Consider the following 26553-nt stretch of genomic DNA (forward strand, 5'->3'; position numbering starts at 1 on the left):
CTTGTTCGTTGACTGCAGCAGTTCAGTACTTCTAGATGCTCTTACAAGAGATGTGTAACTCTTTTGTAGGTAAGGTTAGATGAGAAGAAACTTGGTAGTCGGATCATTCATAGAAGGAGCAGACTTGCAGATAGCACAATCCTGTCACATTGATTTTTATTATTTTTAATGGAAAACTACGTTTTTAGGGTACCAAAAGAGGTCTGTAATCTGACTAATCCTGTGTCTTCACAGGACTTCAGCAGTTAGTCTGCCAGTTACAAACTATTTGTGTTGATGCTATTTGAAGAATTTGATTCTTTTTCTAAAGCTATTGATATAGTATCTACCTGAGAGAGATCTACAAAATACTCTGATTTGACTTCATTTATTGACCAATTTATCTTTACTTGACATCTTTTTCTTCCCTTTATCACCTCACTGTTCTGGCAATATACCTCTAGTTTGTTCATTAAGTTCAAACAATTAAGATCAAGTTCCAATGTTGTTATCTTCCTTTCAGATCACTTCTGTGAACTTCAGTAGGTGCTCAATAGTTTTGTTGCCTGTTGCATCTGAAAGGTTGTCTTAGTACTCCCCATGACGTACTGGATAAATCCATTCTTTTGGATAAACCTGAGTTATATTACAGAATTATCCTAGTGTCTTCATAAAGTTCTAAAATTATTAAATAGGTAATGATCAACTGTGAAAGGATATTCAGAAACTTTTATTGAATAATAATTTCATGGGAAAAATAATTAAAAAAAGAATTTATTTCTAAATATAAGTAGTGGAATAAAACAGATAACGGTAGAATATTATCCTGCTGTATCCAGGCATTTTTTCCCTGTACCTCTCTGTGTATGGTGTTTTCAAGCCTTGACAGCCTTTTCTATTTTATTTTTATTAAGCTTCCTTAGTCTCCCTGTTTTCAGATGTGGTTGAAAAGGCACAAAGAGTGTGATGAAAGGCTCTTTGGTCACAACTGTAACACATTGTCGTGCTTCTTGTAATAGGAATGGGATGGCAGTGAGGTTTTTTTACTTCCTTTTAGGATCTTTCTTGCTTTGTATTGTCTGTCTATTGCAAAGACTTTTTTTATTATTATTTTTCTTACACTAGATTTTTAGGTTAGCACACAGATATGCCACTTACATAGACTGCCCTGGGTTGTATTCTGGCTAGGGTGAATTGGATCACCGATTGTTATGGATCCATTGCTTTTTTTCATGTATTGAACACCTGATGATATCTGATATTTGGGCTTTACAGAAAAACATCCTGCTAGAGCTGGAGCGATGTTAAATTTTTGTGGTCCATCCACCAAAAAGCTGTGCTGTATGTGCTGTATTGTATATGCTGTGCTGTATTGTTAAGCTGTGTGGTTTGGGCTTCTGATCTGACAGCTGAATAAGGAATTCTTGTAGGAGATTCTAAAAATATGAAAGCAGATTTCCTTTCTTTTTAAACACTGGGGAGAAAGTATGATCACTTTACTGTCCACTGTTGTCCTACACTAATGTGTTCTAAATATACTGAAGCACTATTACACAGAATAGTTTTAACCTGTATAATCTTTGCAGCAGGAGCTACTCATTCCTTAATGTCTAGAAAACAGCCACAATGGTTTTGTCACTGCTTGAACATAAGTGGTGGTGCTTATCTCTAGAGGAGATTGCTTTTCAAATAGTTACTGACCTGTATGTGTGTTGGCTTTTCATTTTAATGGCTTATTCACTTTTTAAAATGAAGACCAGTGACAAAAGTTTCTCTTCTTTCTCTCCTTCACTGCTTGCCTGCTGATTTGCTTAGACCAGACTAAATACAAGCTAAAAGTAAAAACCTTTTTTGGGGTGCATGTTGCTATGCTTCAGGCTTTGAACTTTAGATTTTATATATTCAATACATGTGACCATTGCATCATTTCAACAGAAAATACTGAGAACATTGAATTAGATGACTATCTATTTTGCTCTTAAGAGCAGAAGAATTGCTCAGACTTATAGAAACTTCTTTTCTCTTTCCCAAAGGTAACAACGCTTGTTAACACAAGCAATAAGGGACCGTCTGGCAAGAAGAAAGGGCGCTCTAAGAAGGCTCATGTGTTGGCTGCCTCGGTAGAGCAGGCTACTCAGAACTTTTTAGAAAAAGGAGATCAAATCGCTAAAGAGAGCCAGGATCTGAAGGAGGAACTGGTTGCTGCTGTAGAGGATGTACGCAAACAAGGTATGTGGAACAAACTACTCAAGGGTGTAACTGACATGGTTGAGTCTCTTCAAGATTTCTTCCAAAACAAGTGTATCAGCTTCTCTGATAGTGTAGCGTAAGACAAACCACTCTTAAACGACACTATATGTATAATATATATATAACATACAGATATTAATATACCTCTACCATTGTCACTAGCAATGAGTAATAAGACTGTTTTAACTTTGTAAAGCAGTACGTAGTTTTTTCCTTTTCCTTGTTCTACCACCAAGTAGTAAACTCAAATATTATTTACCAACCATGCTGCCCAATGCTAAAGCTTATTGTTTCATTTTGGACTTGTTTTTTATTCTACTGTGTAACAAAATGATATAATTTGTCACTTAGCTAAACTTTGAGCAGTAGTTTAAAGTCTGTGAATGCAAGTGTAGGATTAGTACTATGGTACATACTTTTCTGAACAATCTAATTGTGGTTTCAAGCATGTATTGAAATACATGCAAAGGTTGTCATGGTCTGAAAATATGCAGATAATACTAATATTAAAAACATTTTGGTGAGTATTGGTGATAATAAGATAAATGTTAACAGGTTTTCAACCTGTATAGGTAAAATTGCAAGTTTTAAGATAAGCAGCCTTACAGAAAATTGTTTGGTTGGGCATTGGAGTCAGCCATTGGATAATATGTACTGGCAGAACTTATGCTGGCTTTGCAAAATGTAATTTTTGAATAAATTGATATTATAAGAAAACTGCTTTGAATAAGGCTCTGAAACTTCACAAATATGGATATCCATGGTTCTGTGGGAATCATCTGACAGTTTTTCTTCAAAAGGTTAAACATATGTCAGACGCTTTCAGATTTACATGTGTAGTAGGGGAAAAATATATCTTCAGTACATGCCCATAAGAAAAACTTACCCTTTTATTGACATTTATGGTAATTATCTTTGTTGCAACAGACTTAAGTACCTTTTGGTATTTTCCATTGTAAATCCTATAATCTAAAGATACCATCTGCCCATACCATCATTCCTAGGCTTTAGAACAAGACTGGCAGATTTCCAACTGAGATTTAGAAAAAGAGTCTCAAGTACTTAAGTATAAATTACTTACTGATTTTCAGTGAGGCCCCCAGCATTCATTTGATGTTTTTTTCAGTTCTTAAAAATTGGACTCAAGTGATCATATGAGTGGGCAGGGTTACAATCCTGTATACATAAATGTTGACCTGTGAATGTTCCAGTCTGTTCTATCCTGAGGCTGTCTTCCACTATATATATAGTTGATTTCACAGTTTTCCTGTTTCTATTTGTTTATTTATTTATTTTTTTTATTCAATTGCCAGTACATCATAATAAGTCCAGTATTTGCTGTACTCTCATATGTAGAACATTATGCCAGTTTTCTGGTTTTGTTTGTTTCTTTTTGTTTTCTTTTAGAATTTTGATGCTGATGCTTGGTGGTTCTGTCATGAAGTTTCATTCGTCAGCTACTTCAGTTTCCTATTGCTTACATTATTTAGTTTGTGCTATGTCACATTCTAGATGAGCATCTTCAGTGCTCCTTCTGAATTTGTAGCTGTCTTCCTTTGGGGCTGTGATGCTGGCTCAATTTTGCTAGCTTCTCTCGAGGAGCTTTCTACTGTCTCAGAGTCATCAGCCCTGATCCATCAGTCATGCTCTCTGATCCAGGCGTATGCACCACATTCATTAGCACTGTGTCTGAGCTCCTTATTTAGCTTTCTTTGTCATTAGATCATTATAGTAGTTAACAATGATTTCTTTGCACATTAATGCTTTGTAAAGCTAGAGGCATTTAAGAAGAATGCTGTGGAGAGTTTTGGTTTTCTTCTTGAAAATGAATTTCTGACTTTTTAATTGCTAACGAGCCTTTTATTTTTTTAAAATCCACCCCCCTGTTTTGTTTTGGTATTTATTTATATATTTATTTATTTTAAAGTGCAGGCAGTAGAGAGACAAATAGAGAGCTTAAGCAGTATTGTGCAGAATGATACAGACGTCTTTTGTCAACAGCCTAGAAAAATGTATGTCAGAAAAGTGGAGCAGCTTTTTTGGGTTTGTACAACACAAGTCCATAATTAAGAGAGCAGGAGATGCGAAACGTCAATATTAGCACATGAGCCACATAAACTAGACCAGCCTTGGTGCAACGTGGAACGATATGTTTAGCTCAGTGGCATACAGAGCTGGATTAATAAACCGGGGCTGTGTTTTGCCAGACTATTGCTTGTTGATTTTCTGGCAAAATTCCAGCTTGGATAATTACACCATCAACCTAAAAATGTCTTCTGCAGTTACAGCTGGCTCTGGTGTTCCTCATTTCCTGTCTTAAATTGCTTTATACTGTTTTGTGCTACTATATACAGTTGTAATTCATCCTGGACAGGCTTGCTTTCGATTGATAGGTGTAGAGTAACAAGTGTACTCTATCATTTGTGAAATACTTCGGAAGGAATGTGGATGAAAATAATATATAGCTTTAAGAATATATAGCTTTAAGAAAGAATATATAGCTTAAGACTCTTGGAATCTGCAAGGATAAATTATATTTGGATAGCTGTAGAAAATTCTGACGATCAACAGTTTTGATTTACAAAGCTAAGTTGTAAAAAAAAAAAAAAAAAAAAAGAATAAAATACAATCAACGTATTTTTAATGTTTTTCTTATTGCATTTCACACAGCTTTATGAAAAATATTTTATGTATAAAACTCATAAGTGTGTAGGTATATGTGTTTATATCCCATAATAATTCTAATATATGTCCAGTTTGGTCCCGTAGGTCTTAAGAAAGCCAAAATAGTGAAAATAAGCTTCAGTTCAAAGCCATGCAAGTGAAATTATCCAGTTGCTGTACAACTGAATAATTTGTGGCATAGCTGTTTATTCACATGTTGTCAGAGCTGTGTAAAATATCACTGAGATGGGGAGCAAACGAAGCACTGATGTTTGTCATTTGTGTCTTTGCTCATTAGAGGTGAGGGAAAGCAGACAGTCTTCTGCTTACTGAAATTTTGGGAGGAGTGAGATTTTTATATATATATTTTTTTTTTATTCTAATAACCCTAGGCCCTGAAACTGTAAAGCTTGAGAAATGCAGAGGATCAAAGAGGAACTCGTAAAAAACAAGAAATGCGGTCTGGGGAGAGGACAAGATGGGCATGTTTCCCTGGTGTAGGTGTTACACCTTTATTGATCATTGCAATTGATCCTTTACTGATCACTACAGAGGAAGTATGTTCCCTGTGGAGGAGACATTCAGGCTCTGATTCACATGAAAGAATTGTTGATCCGTTGGGCTCAGGTCAAATAAATGTATTAAGAAGCAGTTTAGGGTGCCAAGGGAAACAAGACAAGGAAATAGATAATGTATATTTATTGTATCTATTAAATGACTTAGGAAACATCTGTCCTTGGAAAATGAATGCTTTTAGTATAATTTTCCTAGATTTTTTCTGGCAAATAACTGAAAACTTAATTAGAAACATGATTAGGTCTCAGCAGCAGGTTGTTGTGTGTTTAAAATTCGGCTTTTCAAGGAGCGTAGATGCAACTTTGCACCATAATCTGAAATTTATACTTCAATCAAGGAACAGGAGATAGCAGCTGACATTTTTCATGTTTGAAGATAACATAAACTTGAGGTAGAATTAATTTTCTGCTCATTGAGATTTATGCATGTTGCATAAAGAGAATACGATCCATGTGTTGTTATGAGCGTCAGTAACTTGAAAGTATATATCAACAACTGACACAAAATGACTAATATTCTTAGCAACATTTTTCTTGGTGATGGAACATGCTAGAAAGTATGTTTTTGATGCCCTTCTTAAGTTCACATACACAATGCCATCTTTTTTATAACAATATATAATAATGCTATTTTAGCTCATATGCCTCTTTTGATTTCAAAGACAACAGTATGACATAGAGAGATTATGCTTTTTTAAATCCCTTCTGCCCCTTCTTCCCCAAGTTGCATTCCGTTCTCACACTGAAGTCATTCCTTTATTTATTTATTTATTTATTTATTTTTTTAATTTACATTCAAGTCCAGGGTGTGAACATTTCTCATAGCAATTTAAACTGATGGCTTGGATGTACTTGCTCAGGAGAATCAGCTGCAGCAGACTTTCCAAGAGCCTTCACTTACACAACCTACTTTTTCTGCTGTCCTGATTTTTATTTATTTTTTTAATAGATGTTCCCATTAGTACCTAAAAACTTTCCTGGAACATCTTCGTTGTAGCGGTTAAATTTAAAATATTACAAACCTTGGTTGAATGAATTGAACTTTGGTTCACTCAGTCAATGAGAATTCAACGAATGGATGTAGGCTTGCTCTCTCTTTGTGCGTTCTTCAGCATTTTTCCAAATTTATAAATATAAATAAATAATAAAATCATGGGAGTAGAATTACATCCTAAAGGCGTTTCTGTAGAAGCCGTTGGGTATCACAATATAACCACCATCTGGCATGGAAAAGGAGGAAATCATTTTTATAGAAAAAACAAATGAGGAAATATCGTCTCATTTCTGCATTTGTTTTCAACTCTGAATCCTAGGTACAGCATTCAGAATGAAGGGTTGATGTGCGCTTGTATTTAAAACTATCTGTTACTCTAATATCTAAGCTTGAGGGCTTTTTTGGCATTTTTCTGAGTCTTTCTGACTGATCATTATTCCCAAAGTCTGAGCTGAATGGAAGAACTGTTGGATATTTGGTTTGAATCTGGCGAATATGAAGGAAGCGCTGATACTAATATTTTATCACTTAGAATTTGTCTAAGTAACCTGAGCTATTGCTTCCTACCCGGATTAGGGGCTAGTATTTAAAAAATAATAATGAAAGGTTGCCTTGCCTTTTCACTTAAAACTGTCTCCCTAAGTTTATTTGTAATCCTCTTCAGTGAAAGACATAACTTTTTTTTCTGCTTACAGAAGTTAGTGACCACTATTTCTAGAGAGAGAAAAAGTCTGTGTGTAATTTGTGTGTGTGTAGAAAGAAATAATTGAAGAGCAGTAATTTATTTTAGTCAAATTAATAATAATTTCTGAAAGATGAAGTTGGACTTGTGGTCAGTCCTTCTTTATGGGAGAATGAATTTTGGTCTACGCTTTTGAAAGAACCTGTGTGTATAATAAGCATATTCTGTATTTTGCCAATAGTGTCTATGATGAGGTACTCTATAACTTGTTCTTTGCCCGTCTCTCTGATGGCTCCCATTTGTGCAACAGGAAGCTTTGAGCATGGAGATCTGAAGCTGTGTATTCAACAAGTCATTGAAGCTGTAGCCTGAAAACTCTGTCTTGTTATTCAAAAATATTCATAATCTATTTTGAATTGCTTGTTACATTTAGAAGTGAATCCAATGGTTATTCATGTTTGCAGTGCTCATCCTAGGAAATACAGCATGCTAAATGTCATTCTATGCAAATTCTCTAATGCTAGCTCTTTCAGTCTGTTTTCAAATCCATTAATTATTTCATCTCTCAGAGAATTTACCTTTTGAAAGACATTAATGTTCCCTTTGCAGAATGATTTAAAGCACTTGTGATGAATGAGCAGACACTGTATAGAATCTCAAAGAGTTGTTATATGCATAAATAGTGCCAGGGGTTGCTGAATCCAGTGGAGAGGCAGCTGCAGCTCCATGGCCCCAGCTCCAAGCAGCAGTAGGGCTGAGCATAAATTCACAGGAGGCACACGTACACAAACCCACGTATACAACTCACATATACCATAAGGCATAGCTAGAGAAGTACACTGAACAGTAATTCACTTGCACATGACCTTCTATCCTCTTACTCCTTCATTTTCCTTTGTTTGCTCCTTCCCATGCCATCTTGATCACCCTAAGCATCCCATAAGAAGCCTTGTGCAGTCCCAAGATACACATTCTGTAATTGCCCCTGGGCCCCCGGGAAGTAAGCAAAAAATAGGGAAGCGTGCAATGCACACAGGTGATTTTCAGTATACATCCCAAATAGCTCAAGCTGTTGGGGAGGTCTTGAACTGATGAAGGTACTTTTAAATTTTCCTGTAAAATGTTTCCAGTTAAAGCCAGCTGAGGACTAAGCCCCTGCACCATTTTCTGCACCATTTTCAAAAGATGCAATTCTGTTGCAGCCCTGCTTAGACTTTTTCTAGTATTCATTGCACTTTTCAATATTTTGTTCTAGATCATGATAGTTCAAGTATATGAAAGTGACTTCAAGAAATGTTCAGTATGAAGGGTGGTTGGCACTTGATATCTTGTCCAAATATCACAGATTTTTGACACAGATTTCACAAAAAAACCACAGTGATATGTTTTAAAAGTAATAAAAATTAATGCTGGATGATTTTACCTTTTCAATACTACATTTAGCTACAATGTCTTTTTTGAAGATTATATTACTGTTGTAGCTGTGTAACAAGGGAAGCATGAAATTGCTTTAGAATGTCAGCTTCTGACAGTTGTCAAAATTTAAATTTTACTCCCAAATTGCAAGTGATAAAAATACTGTACTTCCAGAAATAATTGAATTGAATTGTAAAATCAGATTCTGAAGTCACCGCTTTTTTCTTTAGAAGCAATCTTTCTATTAAGAAAGGTTGTAATTGAGAAAGAATTGTAGAAATATGCTGTAATTAAAAAAAAATAAATCGAAGGATTTTAACTAAGGCATATTTTTCAGTATATATTTTGCTCCACCACCCATCAGAGTGTACTATTACAGTGCATGAAATTTCTGAATTTAGGTCAAATTTTAAAAATAGTTTCACTAGTATTTTTTAATTTGTTTTAAAGTAGGGTCTTACAAATTGGAAAAGGTGCCATAGGCAGTTATCTTGCCCTCTTCTGTCTTCCAGCAATAATTTCAAAACCAGGAAGTTTCAGCCCACAGTCAATAATCCCCAGCAGTATTAAATGTGAAGCATTTTCAATTAAGTTTTGAGATAACCATGAACAATGGGTCTGCAGGCAGATTTGACTGGCATGCATGAAATCTGTATTTAAGCCTCTGTATTAATTCAGTACAGAGATTTGAATTGAAGTCTCTGAGTCCTCAGAACAGTGCCATTACCATAAAGCTGTAGAGCACCATGGGACCAGCCTCTCAGCCCCTCTGTTTGAAGTTGTTCTAATTTATGGTTCTGTGAAATATCGTCTGGATCGCAGCTGAGTGCCTGAAATCACTATTGATTCATTGGGCAGAAATTCTGAACTGATTTTTTTTTTTCATGTTTGGTTGAACAAAAGATGTTTGATTTGTGCTTTGAACTGAAAAATTGGTTGTTTTGCAGCTTCAGATTCCAAGTACTTGGAAGGAGAACCTTTCGTAGCCTGGCAATGGAGTGACCTCTGATGACTGTGTGTAGGTGCCCTCTTTGACTTTCATCACCAATGATGGAAGTTTTCAACAGATCAAAAGCAATACAAGTTTCTCCAGCTGCCTAATGAAGCAATGGATAGGGTTAGGAAAACTGAGGGGGTGATCCAGAGATATGTGCAGTGACGTTGTCTTGGAGACCCTGGAGGTCTTCAGGAAACATGTAGATGTAGAACTTGGTAGCGTAGTTTAGTGGTGGACTTCAATACTAGGTTAAAGGTTTAACTAGATGATCGTAGAGGTCTTTTCCAACCTGAATGACCCCATTGTTCTTTGTTTCATTCTGTGTTCTTTATTTTTGAATGCATTTTCCATGACATGGTCATGGCATCCAACTTTAAGAGCAGCTGTAAAGACGCTTTTTTCTCCAGTACAGGTTAGGCTTAATTTTGGGTATGGTTTCAGAAAGTGGTAGTCAGTGAGAGAAGCAATACAAAATGACAGCATGAAAATTTGAATTACACTTCCTAATGTCTGGATCTTAAAAACTGCAGAAGATTTTAATTAATTATCTTTCCATTTACCATTTCAACACATTGTTTCTTGCAGTACATTTTTCACATACTACAAAGGCTTACTATTCTGACTAATATTCTACAGACTGAGGGAACAGAAAATGTTTTAATTAAATAACGTGTTGCTCTCCTCTGATAAGTGTCAAATTACCATATTCTGATAGCCAGCTGTATCATTTTATCTCAGTTGTAGCTTCTTTGTCAAAGATAAACAATTTTTGAAGTTTAGGTTTTCAAGATCTTATGGCTGCTGTTTCTGTAGGAAAACTGAAGGAGGATGCAGTTCTCTCGAGTGTATGGAATTTATCATTATTTTTATATCTATTAAAAGTCTAGAATCTCTGTGATTTCTGATCTGATTGTGATTTGTGATGTTTGCAAATCTCATTCATCCATAATTGTTTTAAATCTGACTTGATTTTTTTTTTGGATTTCTTTGTATGTGTCTTTTTCATTGTGGATAGTTCAGTTTCTATCCTTTCATGATTTCTACAGTATTTGACAAAACATATGTTGTTTTTCTTCACAAAAATATATCACACCTTCTCATCAGTACTACCCATATTTCCTATCTTCCTTTCACCTGTTGGTTCTGTTTCTCACATTTTTTAAAGTAAAAAAAAAAATGGCTCTGCAGAGAGGGAGAACGTGCTGGACAACAGGTTAACTGTGAGCCAGCAATGTGCCCTTGTAGCCAAGAAGACCAGTGGGATCCTGGGGTGCATTAAAAAGAGTGTTGCCAGCAGGTCAAGGGAGGTGATCCTCCCCCTCTACTCAGCCTGGAGTAGGCCACACCTGGAGTGTTGTGTCCAGTTCTGGGCTCCCAGTACAAGAGGGACACAGAGCTACGGGAATGAATCCTAGAGGAGGGCTATGAAGATGATCAGAGGACTGGAGCACCTGTTGTATGAGGACAGGTTGAGAGAGCTGAGCCTGTTTAGCTTGGAGAAGACTGAGAGGGGAACTTACCAATGTGTACAAATATCTGAAGGGAGGGTGTCAAGAAGATGGAGCCAGAGGCTTTTCAGTGGTGTCCAGCAACAGGACGAGAGGCAACAGGCACAAACTGAAGCACAGGAAGTTCTGGCTAAAATGAAAAAACACTTCTTTACTGTGACGATGACAGAGTACTGGCACCAGCTGCCCAGAGAGGCTGTGCAGTCTCCTCAGGAGATATTCAAAACCAGCCTGGATGTGATCATAGAATAGAATAGAATAGAATATCCTGAGTTGGAAGGGACCCTTAAGGATCATCAAGTCCAACTCTTGACACCGCACAGGTCTACCCAAAAGTTCAAACCATGTGACTAAGTGCACAGTCCAATCTCTTCTTAAATTCAGTCAGGCTCGGTGCAGTGACCACTTCCCTGGGGAGCCTGTTCCAGTGTGCAACCACCCTCTCTGTGAAGAACCCCCTCCTGATGTCAAGCCTAAACTTCCCCTGCCTCAGCTTAACCCCGTTCCCGCGGGTCCTGTCGCTGGTGTTAATGGAGAAAAGGTCTCCTGCCTCTCGACACCCCCTTACGAGGAAGTTGTAGACTGCGATGAGGTCTCCCCTCAGCCTCCTCTTCTCCAGGCTGAACAGGCCCAGTGCCCTCAGCCGTTCCTCGTACGTCTTCCCCTCCAGGCCTTTCACCATCTTCGTAGCCCTCCTCTGGACACTCTCCAATAGTTTCATGTCCTTTTTATACTGTGGTGCCCAGAACTGCACACAGTACTTGAGGTGAGGCCGCACCAGCGCAGAGTAGAGCGGGACAATCACCTCCCTTGACCTACTAGCGGTGATCCTGTGCAATGTGCTCTATGTGACCCTGCTTAGCAGGGAGTTGGACTGGATAAACTCCAGAGGTCCCTCCCAACCTCAACTGTTCTGTATTGTGTGATCATGTTCATAATCTGCCTATATCTTTTATCTCACGCCCATCAGAAAGCCCATGTAACTGGTGAGCTGTGGGCAGCAATAACTTCTTCTTTATTAACCCCAGGCTGCATCACACATGGAAATGTATTCTCATCGGAGCCAGGTAGTCCCTGCTTCTGTCGAGTCATTCACAAACAGACACTAAGTGAGTAGAAATAAGAAATGGTATAAACTAGCAGGGATACAAAGCAATGGAAAACTTACCCTTTAAAACATCTAGTGAGCTGATCAATCGCTAGATTGATCAGTGTAACCATCAGTCCTACCTACATACTCCCTGCTTCCCAGGAGATGATTTACATTGTCAGCTCTCAATGTGGAGTAACTTACTGTTCCTTCCATTCTCAGTACTCTATGGGAATTTTTGGTAAACTTTGTTACAAAAATGTAGCTTGCTAGAAAATATCAACCCTTGAATCTGAAGCTTATCGCAGAAAATCTCAATTTCAAGTGAATATTTCCTTTGGCAATTTTTTTCATGTGATAATACAGAATGATGGAGCTGATTCTAATTATGATTTTGAACTTCGTTGACAATGCCTAGCACGTAGATACAATCTACTGACTAACTTGCTTGGCTATACAGTATTTATAAGCCTCTTCAGGTCACAGAATGAAAGCAATATCCAGAATGATGCAATCTGTTTGCCTGATGACAAACAGCACAGTAGTTCTCTTAGACTGCTTCTTTTTCACTGACTGTTGGAATATCTGTGCATGCTTCTCAGCTGTTGTTCCTTGCTATACCTGATATGTTTCACTTGAGTACATTAATCACATTTCTCTTTACCATTAAATTCATAAATTGTTATGAAGAAACCCATTAAATGATTAAATTCAAGTCTTTAATTGCTAGGGCTTAGAACAAAAGATTTTTCATTGTCAGTTAAATTCTTCTTATTTTTTTTTTTTTTTTTTGAATAATTATTTTAATAAACTTATAGTTCATTAAAAAAACAGCTTTTTCGAGTAATTCCCACTGTAGTTACTTAAAAAGTTTGCTCTTGCTTATGTGAGGAAATACTCTGCTCATTTTGAATCTGCTTTTTGTCTCAGTTCTGTAGCTATCTGAAGCTAAAATAAAAGCAAAGCCTTTTATTTTTAATATCTCAAATGTTTACAATCAGCATAAAAGTTGTGGAAAAATGTCTAGTTTAAAAAAGAAATAACAGGCTTTCTGCAGGTGTGAATCATGTACCGCAGTATCTTGCTGCACAGCAGAAATCCTTTCTGTTTCTTACTAATCTTTGGAAGACAGTTCTGCCACTCACAGCATCTGAACTGCCTTAACAAGCACACCCAGGTTTTCTTGAAAAGGATGTTATACTGTTGGGTTCACTTCTGGCTGCTGTGAGAGCAGGGTATCTTGCGTAAAGTGTTGGATAATCAGGTGTACCAGGAGCAAAGCAAGGAATAATTAGGCAGTACAGATGCTGCTTTGAGATAAACCCAAAAGCACTGTCCTTGTCTTCAGCAGAACTTTGAAGTTCAGCTGCATGACATTTGACGTGTGCCAGGAAACAAATGAGTCCACATTAGAATTCTGTTGTTTGATTTTTAAAATTTGCTTCTGTTTTTATTCATATCTTAAGAGGCCCAGTGTGTTTTTAAGTTCCCTAGCATCAACCACAATCTTAAATTTTTAAGATGTTCTTTACATCAGCTGTCCAATTCCATGAAGCCTAGTCAGTTGTTTAGTCTATCCCTGAAGGATGATAGTCTGAGAAGTAGCTGAGAGCTGTAGACAAAGAGGGATTAGAAATGGTAATACGTTCTTACATCCAAAACAATTTACTTATGAATTGAAATTTAATTAAAGCTTTATTGTACTTAAGTGTATCAGTGATGTTTCAAATGAACTGTTAATCTGACTGTTAATTAGAAAAGTTCTTTCTGAAGTGTAGCATTTGTGAAATAATTGTATTAGATTGTCATAGATCTGTGGCTAAATGTCTTCAAGTTCTGTGTTCTCAGTATTTTACTATCTCTTAGCAAAAAAGTAGTTGGGTTAATTTAAATGATACATTTCAGTGGTCTCTGAAGTCAATGAGGTGGTAGTGTTATTGGATGTAAATGCGAATATCGAATCTAAAATATGTACTAGCTTTAAGGATATCCATTGTGCTATAAAATACATAGTGATTCATCTTCTGATATCACTCTATCTAAATGTCAAATGTAAAGCTAGTCAAATTTAAGTCAAATAGATTGTCTGTATAATCAATTCCAGAGGAGTACAGCTCTAGTGGCTGCAATTTAATGGGAAAAGATCAAGTTAGATCATATGTGGCCTTTCCTGGCATTGAAATCTGTTAATACAATGAAAAAGTGGTCATTGTTCCACAGAAAGAGAACAAAGTCCTAACTGCTGATGAAAGAGGAAGTAAGTTTTAGAGGACACTGTACTAAAAATTTAAAACAAAGGTGTTCGGGTAGGAGAGATGAAAATTTAATAGCATTCATGTGAAGCTTTGGAAATTCTGATTAGCATTTAAAATGCACATTTATATTTAGTAACAATGCAGCACTCTTCAGTATGAAAATACTCTACAACTGACTTCCCAAATGCTAACAAATGATTATATGATGTCCAAATAGAGATTACTACTGAAATGCACTCATTTCAATTACAGAGAATGGAGTTTGAAATGCAATAAACAAAACATAATGTTTTAAGATAGGATATAAATAATGAAATATGATTAATAAGGCAGGAGGAATATAGAAAGTGAAAAACAGCCATCAAAGACTAGATTTAGACCATTATACCTGAACCAGAAACTTGACTGTAGGTAAGTATATTGGGATGGTCAGTAGGGTGTCCCAGCCTATTTGATGGGATGACTGCAAAGGGGATAAAACTGCAGATCTTTCTGCTCTGAAGGGTTGTTTTTGTTTGGTTTAACATGGATGCATAACTGCATCCATGAGAAAAAGATTTAAAACAAAGAGAAAAAACAAACAACAAAACAACAACAAAAAAACTACTTAAGTTATTTAAACACAGCCTATTAGCAATTATGGGTTGTTCAAATCTTTCATATTATCTAATGTCATGAACAGTGTTCTACGTTGAATCTGCAACTCAGTTTGAGTCTATATGTGATTATATTTTAGAATACTTTTATAGCGATGCTCTGTCTCCAATTAAAAAGACAGTACTCTAAAATACTCGTCAAAGAGAATAACATTTTCTAATCAGGATTCCTGTTCAATATCCATAAAAAACAAAGGAGTTGTTCTGTTTTCAGGATACAGAAAATAACGTTAGTCCCAAAGAAGGCATAAGCAATTTGTTTTGTGTTTGCTGCTAGACTTAAACATTATGCTGTTATATATGAAGGAAAGAGCTGATAAGATCCAGAGGGTAGATCATTTTGACTTCCATAGTTAAGAAATCACACGCTTCTGGTCTTGTACCAGCACTGCTGTAGTGCAAGATCTTGAAGTTGTTTAATATCTGGAAGAGGGGGAGATTTCACACAGTCACTGAGGCCGGAAGGGACCTCTAAAGGTAGTGTAATTCAATGGCCCTGCTTGAAGCAGAGTCATCTAAGCAGGTTGCTCAGAGCCAGGTTTTGAGCATCTCTGCTGATGGAGACTCCACAACTTCTCTGGGCATCATTTTCCCCTCATTGTATAAGGCTATCTGGTTGGCTGGGCATGGTTTTCACTTCATAAATGTATGCTGACTGCTCCCAATCATTTTCCTTGTAAATTTGGAAAGAACTTCCAGGATCATTTGCTTCATCTCCTTCCCGGAGATCGAGGTGAAATAGACTGGCTCTCTGGATCCACATTCTTTTCCTTCTCAAAGAAAGGAGCAATATCTGTTTTCTTCCTGTCCTCAGGAGACTTCAATCACGATAGTCTTTCAAAGGTAATTGAGAATGACCTTGGCCAGCTCCTTTGAAATGTTCCCTAACCTCATCCTCTTCCACCAAGCCTGCCTTCCTGCTTTCCCACTGGTCTCAGGAACTGGGGATTCCCAAAGCCAAGTCATACCAGTAACAGCTGATTAGTTAGCCAGATTACTATTTTTATAAAGATGAGTAATCTGTTATTCCGCTTAATGTGGCCACACTGATATTTTTTAACGGGATTTTATTAGAATATTTTATTTGTAAATTTTATGAAAGTCCACATTTATGATAATAGCATGGTTGCTTTTTGACAGTTGCACTTGGAGGTTGTTTAATTTTCTTAAAAAAACAATCATGTCATCATCCTTTAATTTCTCTTCGATACGTTTGCATATATTTGTGTGCATATGTCTGTTTATGAACAGCATAGGATGCTTGTTTATTAACACCTTTCCTGGCTACTGGTATAATAAAAACATTTTCAGTAAAAAAAATAGGAACACGAATAGTTGCTAAATATACATGTGCATATATGTAAAGATTCGTTGACTTCATCTGTTTGTCAGCTTCTTTTTTATTCCTCAAGTTGATTTTCCCTTTCAATGTACAGTATTCACTTAACACAATCCAGTTTGTTGGAGCCTTGTTCCAATTTAAGACTTCAGTGATGAGAAGTAGAAATTTCAGTGGAATTCAGCATGAGATGTGCAGTGGATTGACCTTTCCTTTTGCACTTTTGACATTCCATTCATTCCGTTTTTGGAGTGAATGAGCCAATATGTGCTGTATCTTTCAGAGTTTTGGTGACCTTTTCAATCATCCCTTGATAGCTTTTTGCAGAAGTTAAGCTTGTGTTACTTGAATTACCCAATGGAAATTACTGTGTGACCTGTATGTGTACATGATTCTGGATAAATACACTTAAAGACATCTTTATCTGCTCCTATATGACACCTTGAATTTAATATTGCAAATCAAATGACATCTTATTTTGAAAATCTATGGAAAAAAGGTGGGTTCTTATTTTTTTGGTCATTTTGTTTTTTGTGAGAATGACATCTAGAAGACTTAATTTCTAGGTGCTGTAATTTTGTTGGGAGAAAATGACTCAATCTGATTAATTTCAAATCTAAGCACGGATGGAGTAAGTTTCCTGATTAAATCTCGTCAGAGTAACCGAAGTGATTTGATAGTGATATTGGGAGTCAGTAACTGCAGGCTCAAACCTTCTCAAGCAGATGAGTTCCCAGCACCTACATAATAGCTTTGTCATTAAAAAATCATAATAACTTAAACAAAACCTTCTAGTCATTACTCAGAATCAAAACAAAATAAACAAAAGCTACTCCACCTGGATCCCTACAAGTCCACACATGGATCCCTACAAGTCCATGGGTCCGGATGGGATTCATCCCCAGGTGCTGAAAGAGCTGGCGGACGTCATCGCGGAACCTCTCTCAATTATTTTTCAACGATCCTGGGAGTCTGGAGAGGTCCCGGTAGACTGGAAGCTGGCAAATGTTGTGCCGATTTTCAAGAAGGGTCAGAAAGAAGACCCTAGCAATTACAGGCCTGTCAGTCTCACGTCAGTGCCTGGTAAAATCATGGAGAAGATGGTTCTCGAACTTATTGAGGCGCACCTGGGGGACAAAGCAGTCATTGGTCCCAGCCGGCATGGGTTTGTGAAGGGTAGGTCCTGCCTAACTAACCTGATTTCCTTTTATGATAAGATCACCCGTATGGTGGACCAAGGGAAACCAGCTGACGTGATTTTTTTGGACTTCAGCAAGGCTTTTGACACAGTTTCCCATAGGATCCTACTGGACAAAATGTCCAGCATACAGCTAAATAAAAACATCATACAATGGGTGAGCAATTGGCTAATGGGCAGGGCCCAAAGGGTTATGGTGAATGGGGCTGCGTCAGGCTGGCGGACGGTCACCAGTGGGGTCCCTCAAGGCTCCATTTTAGGGCCGGTACTTTTCAATATTTTTATAAACGATCTGGATGTAGGAATAGAAGGTATTTTGAGCAAGTTTGCTGATGACACCAAACTTGGAGGAGTTGTGGACTCGAATGAGGGTGGAAAGGCCTTGCAGAGGGATCTGGATAGGTTGGAGAGCTGGGCGATCGCCAACCGCATGAAGTTCAATAAGAGCAAGTGCCGGGTCCTGCACCTGGGACGGGGAAACCCTGGCTGCACGTACAGACTGGGCGATGAGACGCTGGAGAGCAGCCTAGAAGAGAGGGATCTGGGGGTCGTGGTAGACAGCAAGTTGAATATGAGCCGGCAGTGTGCCCTGGCAGCCAGGAGGGCCAACCGTGTCCTGGGGTGCATCAAGCACGGCATCGCTAGTAGGTCGGGGGAGGTGATTGTCCCGCTCTACTCTGCGCTGGTGCGGCCTCACCTCGAGTACTGTGTGCAGTTCTGGGCACCACAGTATAAAAAGGACATGAAACTATTGGAGAGTGTCCAGAGGAGGGCTACGAAGATGATGAAAGGCCTGGAGGGGAAGACGTACGAGGAACGGCTGAGGGCACTGGGCCTGTTCAGCCTGGAGAAGAGGAGGCTGAGGGGAGACCTCATCGCAGTCTACAACTTCCTCGTAAGGGGGTGTCAAGAGGCAGGAGACCTTTTCTCCATTAACACCAGCGACAGGACCTGCGGGAACGGGGTTAAGCTGAGGCAGGGGAAGTTTAGGCTTGACATCAGGAGGAAGTTCTTCACAGAGAGAGTGGTTGCACACTGGAACAGGCTCCCCAGGGAAGTGGTCACTGCACCGAGCCTGACTGAATTTAAGAAAAGATTGGACTGTGCACTTAGTCACATGGTTTGAACTTTTGGGTAGACCTGTGCGGTGTCAAGAGTTGGACTTGATGATCCTTAAGGGTCCCTTCCAACTCAGGATATTCTATGATTCTATGATTCTATGAAAAGCAACAGCAAAACAAACAAACAAACAAAAAAATCTCCAAAAGCTCTGTCAGCCCCAACCCAAATGGATCCTAGCCTGTGAAATGTTGTCCATTTATGAGACCTAATTTCACAGTAGCAGCAGGGTTTGGAGTGATCATTAGTATTCAGGAATTAGGCTGGATTTCTCTCTTTTTGTTTGGTCTTTCTCTCACTTTTTTTTTTTTTTGTTTGTTATTTATTAATGGTGAGCAGTTCTTATGTGGCTGATAGGGCCTTTCTCTGCTGAATGACCTAGGTTTTATAAATCACCTACTAAGCCAACTCAGACTTCTCATTTAAGAAATGTAAATTAAATTTATACTTCATTGTTAAAGCAAGGTGCCAAAGAATCTAGTATATGGATGTTAGTCAGAAAATGGCAGACGTGATGTGCCTATGAAAAAGCTCTACATATACTTTGAGAGTATCAGGTGAAGTATTTCTAGTAGCCGAGAATGATAAAGTATCTCCCAGAGAACTGCAGTTCTTAACACATATATTCCAGAAACAGCCAGTTCATAGGGCTGCTGAAATGATTAGAGGAATATCTGTGCAAATCCATGCAAGAGAGGAGACTGAAATGCTGTTAATCTGTCATGGCTCATCACAAAAAATGCAAGAAGTGAAAAAGGAACAGTAGGAAACATAGTGGAAGAAGAATACTTATTTAAATGGAAGGACAAATGGGGCATAAGAAGAAATGGGTATAAATTAGCTATAAATACAGCCAGTATGGAATTAAAGTGTCCCTAATGAGGGAAAAAAAAAAGTCAGATACTGGAGTTCATTTTGGAATGAATTTTCTACTTCCAGTAGGATTAATTGGGGTTAAATGTCTGAGCTGCTTCAAAGATAGAAGCTTGGTAAGTTTATGAGTGTAGTTATCATATTAAAATTATTATTAATTATATTATGACATGACTGTCTGCAGTAGCAAGGAAGCAGACCTGATGACTCAAGATGTCTGTGTTTCTTGCACTGACCTAATTTTCCCTGAAAGTAATTTAATACTGACTACAGAATAACTTGAAATGAATTTGGAAAGAAACAGATAACTGAAAATAATAGGGTTGGCTTTTTTCAGATAAAAAGGTTTCTCTGAAATGTAATTTTACTAGCTGTAGCTCTAACATTTCTTTTGGCCTAAGAGTGGTTCAATACCACTGTTGTACAAGGATAAGAATATGTTAAGTGGCACTGAGATAGACAACCCTTGCTCCCCAGTAACATCTCGCTTGCTAGACTATTAGATTTAAAATTGTGAAATGCTAGTTCTTTACAAGGGTCAAATGACCTGCTATGAACTTTTATATTAATTCCTTCCAGTTTTGCTTAGATGGTTGAATATGTTTAATACTTTCTGCTTAATTACTTAGGAGAAGATTCTTTTTACTTAACTCTAGCTTTTAAATGCTAAATATCTAATCCAAACTTTTTAAGCTGCTGTTTTGCCTCTCCATATGTTTTTTGTCCACTACTGTTGATTCAAATATGTTTGCTAGTTACATCTGCTGGAGTAATCAAACCTAAGAAGGTAATTTTTCTGCTTGTTTTCCTGGAGCCACTGGCCAATTACCAACTGTCATTCACTTCTTTTATGGTTCAATGTAAATATTCATCTGAATGATGAATATTAACAGTGTTACTGACTGAAAATTTGGCAAAGATCTATTAAGTCTTTTTAATATCTAAATGGAGTTTAAAGAACTCTTGGGCATCTGGTTCCAAAATTCAGAGCTTTTTCGATATACTTAAAGCCAAAATATTTTCATATACAAAAGGTTTTTAACTGGTTGCTCAGCATCACTTCTGTCTCATCTGAAACCAACTTTGGGCTTAAATACCAAGACTTATAGCCTTGGTATTTTTATACCCTTACACATACCCCCTTGGGTTCAAATCAGCTCACTATGCTCTTTGAGATCATATTGGTTCAGGCTCTCTACAAAAAGCTGTGATAGTTTCTTTTAATAAGTGACTGGAGGGAAGATGATGCCTTCCTAGTTGTTACTCTGATTAAACTAATCCCAGTTATCTACATTCTGGATCAAATGTTAGGAGATTTGAATCTAACGCTTGCCCGTGATAGATTCTCAATTATTCTGTGATTGCACTCAACCTCTTACTTTCAATGGAATATTTTGAGTAACTGACTCAAATGATTAGCAAAACTTTCATCCTTATTTTTCAGCACAATCTGAGCCAAGAGCTGTTGATACCTAGAACTTTGATTCTGGAGTGCTGTGCAATATAACACTAAAACATGTCTAGATATTTGTTTTATTGTCTCTTTATCTGGCAGTGATTGCTTGTTCCTTGTCTTTTAAAAAACATTTTTGGAATTTTGACAACCTGATGGAAATTTAAGAAAAATATGCAGCCATGGCCATGAGCAATTAGAATTATTCCGAAAGTGTGTGCTATTGACTTATCATCCAAGATACATGTACACTGCACACAAATTACAATGTTTAGTCTTAATGGTAATAAAATAACGAAGAGTTCTGATGAGAATTACCCATTTGGGCTATCTCCTTTACTATTTGCATTGTCTTATGGGAATCTATGCTTTCTGGTATTTTTTTGAATGTTGCTATAATGGTCCTAAAGGCAATGTAAACAGGTATTGATTTGTTAGAAATTCTTTGAGAGTTTCTGTATTGAAGAGAAACAGGATTTTTTTCAACATTAATAGCAAAGTTTGTGTTACTATCTCATTCTAAATAGCTTTTGTTCCTCTTTCAGCCTGATTTCCTAGGGAAATGAGGCTTGTATAGTTATTGATCTTTTGTTAACTCCTAATATATTTGTTTTCTAGTTTCAAACAATACAAAAGAATATAAACATCATACTAAAACAATTTAAAAAAAATCAGCAACTGGAGGGAGAAGACAAAATACAAACTCAGACTTGTGTTCGCATCAAGAGCATGGCAGGTCCAAACTGCTTTTTCCCCTTGCTAGTTGGTCAGGCAGCATATGCTGCTCCTGCCTGATTGAAAGTGTCACTGTCCCACAGTGGAGTGGAATTGATGGCATTATAGTAGAAAGATAGGTGAAAACAAATATGAACCTTTTAATTCAGCTTCTTGTATTATATGAACAAATAAAACTGGTTTGAAAAGAAAGTCATAAACTCAAATATAGAAATTGCTGAAAGTTTATGTTTTTAATGCTAGATTTTAAAAAGCAACTTGAATTTGGAGCTTTTGTTATTCAATGGCTATCAGTATAAAGAAAGCTAAATAGATTGTCTTAAAAACTGTTTTTGCTTGGCATAGCCACACCATAATTCCAATAGATACATAGATGGGTTTGTATTCCATTGCTGGGCTGGCTTAGTTTTGAAATGTTTTGAAAGGTTAGTTTTGCGGTTTCTGTACTGGGTTGTTTTCCATCTTGAAGTCCCTTAAAACACACAAGTGTGTTTCTCACAGAGTGGATTAACAGTAGTATCCCCAAATTTCTACTTTGAATACATACTTTTTCTCCCATTTCTTAAGGAATATGATGTATTTTCACTTTATTTTTCAGCTGACACTGTTGAGAAGTAAGATGTAATCACCCATTTCCTACAAGGATGAAGGTGACAGCAAGTGATGATATTCTCCCTGTTGCGTAGAATAGTGTTTTATTATTTTATAACAAATTTTAATAGTAGTTTGCTTACTTAAAAACATTCTAATCACCTTTTAGAATCATTGGATTTTTCTGGGAGCCTCAGCATATAATGTGAAGTTTATATTCTAGTCAGTTCGTCCTTGATGCTCACATGACAATTAGGAATCAGTTGGATTTCAGTTCTGATGTTACAATACTGCTTGCAGATTTGTTATTAGCATAAATATTTAGATTTTAGTTTTAGTGTCAGCTTGAGGTTCCCGTATCTGGAACTGTACAATTCTGCCAGTAACTTGTAAAATTTAAATGCATCTTGCTGTGTTCCAGATCATTAGCGAAAAACTTGCTTCTTAGGTGGCTGGCATAGTTTTGGGAAATTATGGTCTGAAATATGTTCTGTATTATTTCTGCATGGTCTATGTGTTCTTTTGCTTTTCTGGTAGTTAGAGAAAAAACAAACATCCTATAGTAGAAGCCACTTCACTGTCCTCTGTGAGTCATATATGAAAGGAAATGATGTGTGCAATTCTTTCTCTCTTACCACTGCATTAAACCATTAGTTTCTTTGACTTCCAGAGGTGTGCTGTTTATTTTTCATTCACATTTTTTATTTATTTTATTTCTTTTTTTTAACATATCCAGTTTTATCTGATCTCTGTGTGATGTTAATCACATTTCTGTGTAATTTAATGTAATACTTCCCGTTTAGTTGAGCTTCACAATCTGTGTTTGCTTAAATTGGATTACCAAATCTTTGTAAGAGAGTTATGATTTTTAAACTCTTTTATGCTTAGGTATGCCACTTATTCCTTGCTGTAAAAAGGGGAAAAGAAGTTCCTAATTTCATTTCAAAGCCTTTGCTGCTATTATCTTGCAAACTTCTTTTATTTCTGTTGCTCACCCTTCTTTCTGATATTATCCTTCAGCTACTCCCTGCCCTTCTTTTGCTACTGTATTTCAACCTAGTCCTACTGTTACTCCTTTAAAAGCAATATTTGCTATGTTAGCATACAATTACTAGATCTCAGCTTTATGGAAGGAGCCTCAGCTCTTCCATTGCACCAGCACTAAGAAATGTTTATTCTTTTTTAATACTTCTGTCTACTCAAATGGAGAAGTGACGTTAGTCCTTAAAAATGTCAAACTGCTTACCAAGTATTGTATTGAATAACACGATTGTGTTTCTTGGCGAAGAAAGGATTCTGAGATCTTGGTTGACAGCAAGCTGAACATGAGCCAGCAGCGTGCCCTGGCAGCTAGGAGGGTCAACCGTGTCTTGGGGTGCCTCAGGCATGGCATGGCACGTTGGCTGAGGGAAGGGATTGTCCTGCTCTGCTCTGTGCTGGGGCGGCCTCACTTTGGGAACCATGTGCAGTTTTGGGTGCCGCAATATAAGGACAAAAAAACATTAGATAGTGTCCAAAGGAGGGCTACAAAGATGGTGAAAGGTCTAGAGGGCAAGACATAAGGGGAGCGGCTGAGGTGTCTTGGTTTGTTCAGCCCAGAGCAGAGCAGGCTGAGGGGAGGCCTCATGGCGGCCTGCAGCTCCCTCACAAGGGGAGCGGAGGGGCAGGCGCTGAGCTCTGCTCTCTGGGGACAGCGACAGGACCTGAGGGGACGGCATGGAGCTGGGACAGGGGAGGGTCAGGATGGGTGCTAAGGAAAGGTTCTGCACACAGAAGGTGGTCAGGCACTGGGACGGGATCCCTAGGAAAGCGGTCAAGATCAAGAAGCATTTGGACAGCGCTCTCAGACACATGGTCTGATTTTTGGGTGGTCCTGTGTGGAGCCAGGAGTTGGACTCCAGGACCCTTGTGGGTCCCTTCCAACTCAGGATATGGTATGATTCATTGCTAAAATTAAACAGGAATAATGTATCCAGGCAGCGCATGTGGTATTTATTATCCCAGAGAGTGTTTTGCTTTGTCCATAGAAAGGCAGCTATGGGAGCTATGGGGAGGAAGGGGGAGGGGAGAAGGGGGGAAATGTGAGTATTAGGGCAATTTGGGATGGAAAATACAAGGAGTGATAAGAGAAGACTGGACAATGAAATTACGGCAGCAATGGTTACTCTTTTACTCAGTTTTTTTGTTTGTTTGTTTATTTTTAAACTCTCTAGTAGAAGTGATAGCTCTTCTAGGTGGAAAAACACAGAGTAAATATGTATGTGAGCAAGAAGGCAAGGAGTTCTTGTAGGATTGAAGGAGGATGTAGCTGGAAGAAGGAGTTGTAGAGAGATGCAGTAGGGGTGATAGTGTTGGTTTACTCTGTCCTCTCTGCCGGCAGAGGTGAGTTCTGTAATTGTGTAACACAGTGGTGTCTGTCTTTTGTTGTGGCAGTTTGCTCAGCAGTCTGTCTAGGTATTTTGTTTTCCTTCTTAATTGTTACATGTGACTGCTCTAAAACAACAACAGGTTGGGAATAAAGAAAAAAGACAGGAAAATACCAAGGCAGTTGCTGTACACATTTTTACAATATATTTCCCTTGTGCAATTCAATATTGGGTACTAAGCCATTAATATTTTCCCAACAGCACTTAATTAGTGGATGGTTTATACTTTCTGGGGAAAAAAACAAACAAACAACAAAAAAACAAACACATGTAAAACTATTCTTTAATTATATTATTTTCAATTCTAGGAGAAACAATGAGAATCGCCTCTTCAGAGTTTGCTGACGACCCGTGCTCCTCAGTGAAACGAGGCACCATGGTGCGGGCTGCTCGTGCCTTGCTTTCTGCCGTTACTCGCTTGCTCATCCTGGCTGATATGGCTGACGTCATGAGGCTTCTGTCACATCTGAAAATTGTATGCATTTTTAACATTCTGTATTGTTTATGCATTTTGTATATACACAAATAGGGACAAATCAGTAGTGGATATCAGTGTTCGCATTTCCTACTCTATTTCATTGTGTTTTTTTTCTTAAAGTGCTGAGTGGGAATTAGGATGAAGCACGCATTTCTGTGTTGGTCTAATTCATTTTCTAATTTTAAGGAAATGAAATTTTGGAGACTTAAAGCAAAAATTGTCAGATGTCTTCCATGACTGGAGTAGTACTGCTGATAAGCACCCCGCAGAACTGAACAGATGCATCTGCTTGACTCACTTTGCATCTTACCTGGATCGTTTACTAACTCAGTACTTGTAAAGTATTGCTATCTTGTGGCAGAGTTTAGGTACTACAGTTGTGGTACTTGAAGTCTGCACAACTTCTGGAGGTGTCAGCAGATGATTTTTTTTTTTTTTTCTTTCTGAGAAAATAGTACAAGTGCTTAATCGGTCAACAATGAAACAGAATAAAGAGGAATTACAGATTACAAGATATATTGGTATGGATTAGTATTCACATTTAATTGCAACTATTCATATTTTTATGTGGGCATGTTAAAACTGATTGAAATACAGTGTTTTTGTTTTTGGCTTTTTTTTTTCTCATTTTTAGACTATTTTATTTTTATTGCATAAATAACCCCAAAACTCTGAAACAAACAAAAAATCTGCAGAAGTTCATATACAAAATATTTAAAGCCTTCAGAGTACATGTGTGTGTTTGGCAGAGGAATTGCCTTCTTTTTAATAACTGTCCATACAAAGTGGACAGCTTTTTTTCTTTAGTTTGTCTTTTTAACAGTGTGACTGTACAATAAAATTATGTTCTTGCAAAACGATGGGAACCTTTCAACTGGAAAATTGTGCAGATAAGCTAAATAGTATGAAAACATTTTTTATAATAAAAAAGCAGATTTTTCTACATGTATACTAGTGAGTTCTGCTCTAGTAACAGAATGATGTTCTCGTAGCTGTCACGCATGGCTCTGTGATTATGTTCAGTGTAAACATCATCTCTCTTGAATATGCTTTTAATTTTTCCCCACTATAATACTGCAAACAACTATAATTCAAATAATCCTTTGCTAGTGAGACTAACACTTAATATTAGGAACAACAGATTTCTCTAAGCACTATGAGTAAAATTCAAGCTTTTTCATAGGTGGTGAGAAATATTGTTCTCATATCTGATATTTCCTCCTTCAGTTACGGCAGTGTGCTATGTTATTGAGAAAACAAATGCCTAATAGTCTT

The 26553-nt window shown here is 37.5% G+C and overlaps 1 protein-coding gene across 4 annotated transcripts in view; it reads left to right on the plus strand.

The window, feature by feature from the left end:
* The window catches only part of CTNNA2 (catenin alpha 2), a 468162-nt gene that overhangs the window by 96451 nt on the left and 345158 nt on the right, over window positions 1-26553 (plus strand). For all 4 annotated transcript variants that reach the window (XM_068679577.1, XM_068679580.1, XM_068679578.1 and 1 more), the window contains exons 3-4: window positions 2013-2208; window positions 25109-25275. In XM_068679577.1, the coding sequence (XP_068535678.1) occupies window positions 2013-2208; window positions 25109-25275 (363 nt within the window). The remainder of the gene's footprint in view (window positions 1-2012; window positions 2209-25108; window positions 25276-26553) is intronic.

The sequence above is a fragment of the Anas acuta genome, chromosome 4, assembly GCF_963932015.1.
Source record: "Anas acuta chromosome 4, bAnaAcu1.1, whole genome shotgun sequence".
Lineage (NCBI taxonomy): Eukaryota > Metazoa > Chordata > Aves > Anseriformes > Anatidae > Anas > Anas acuta.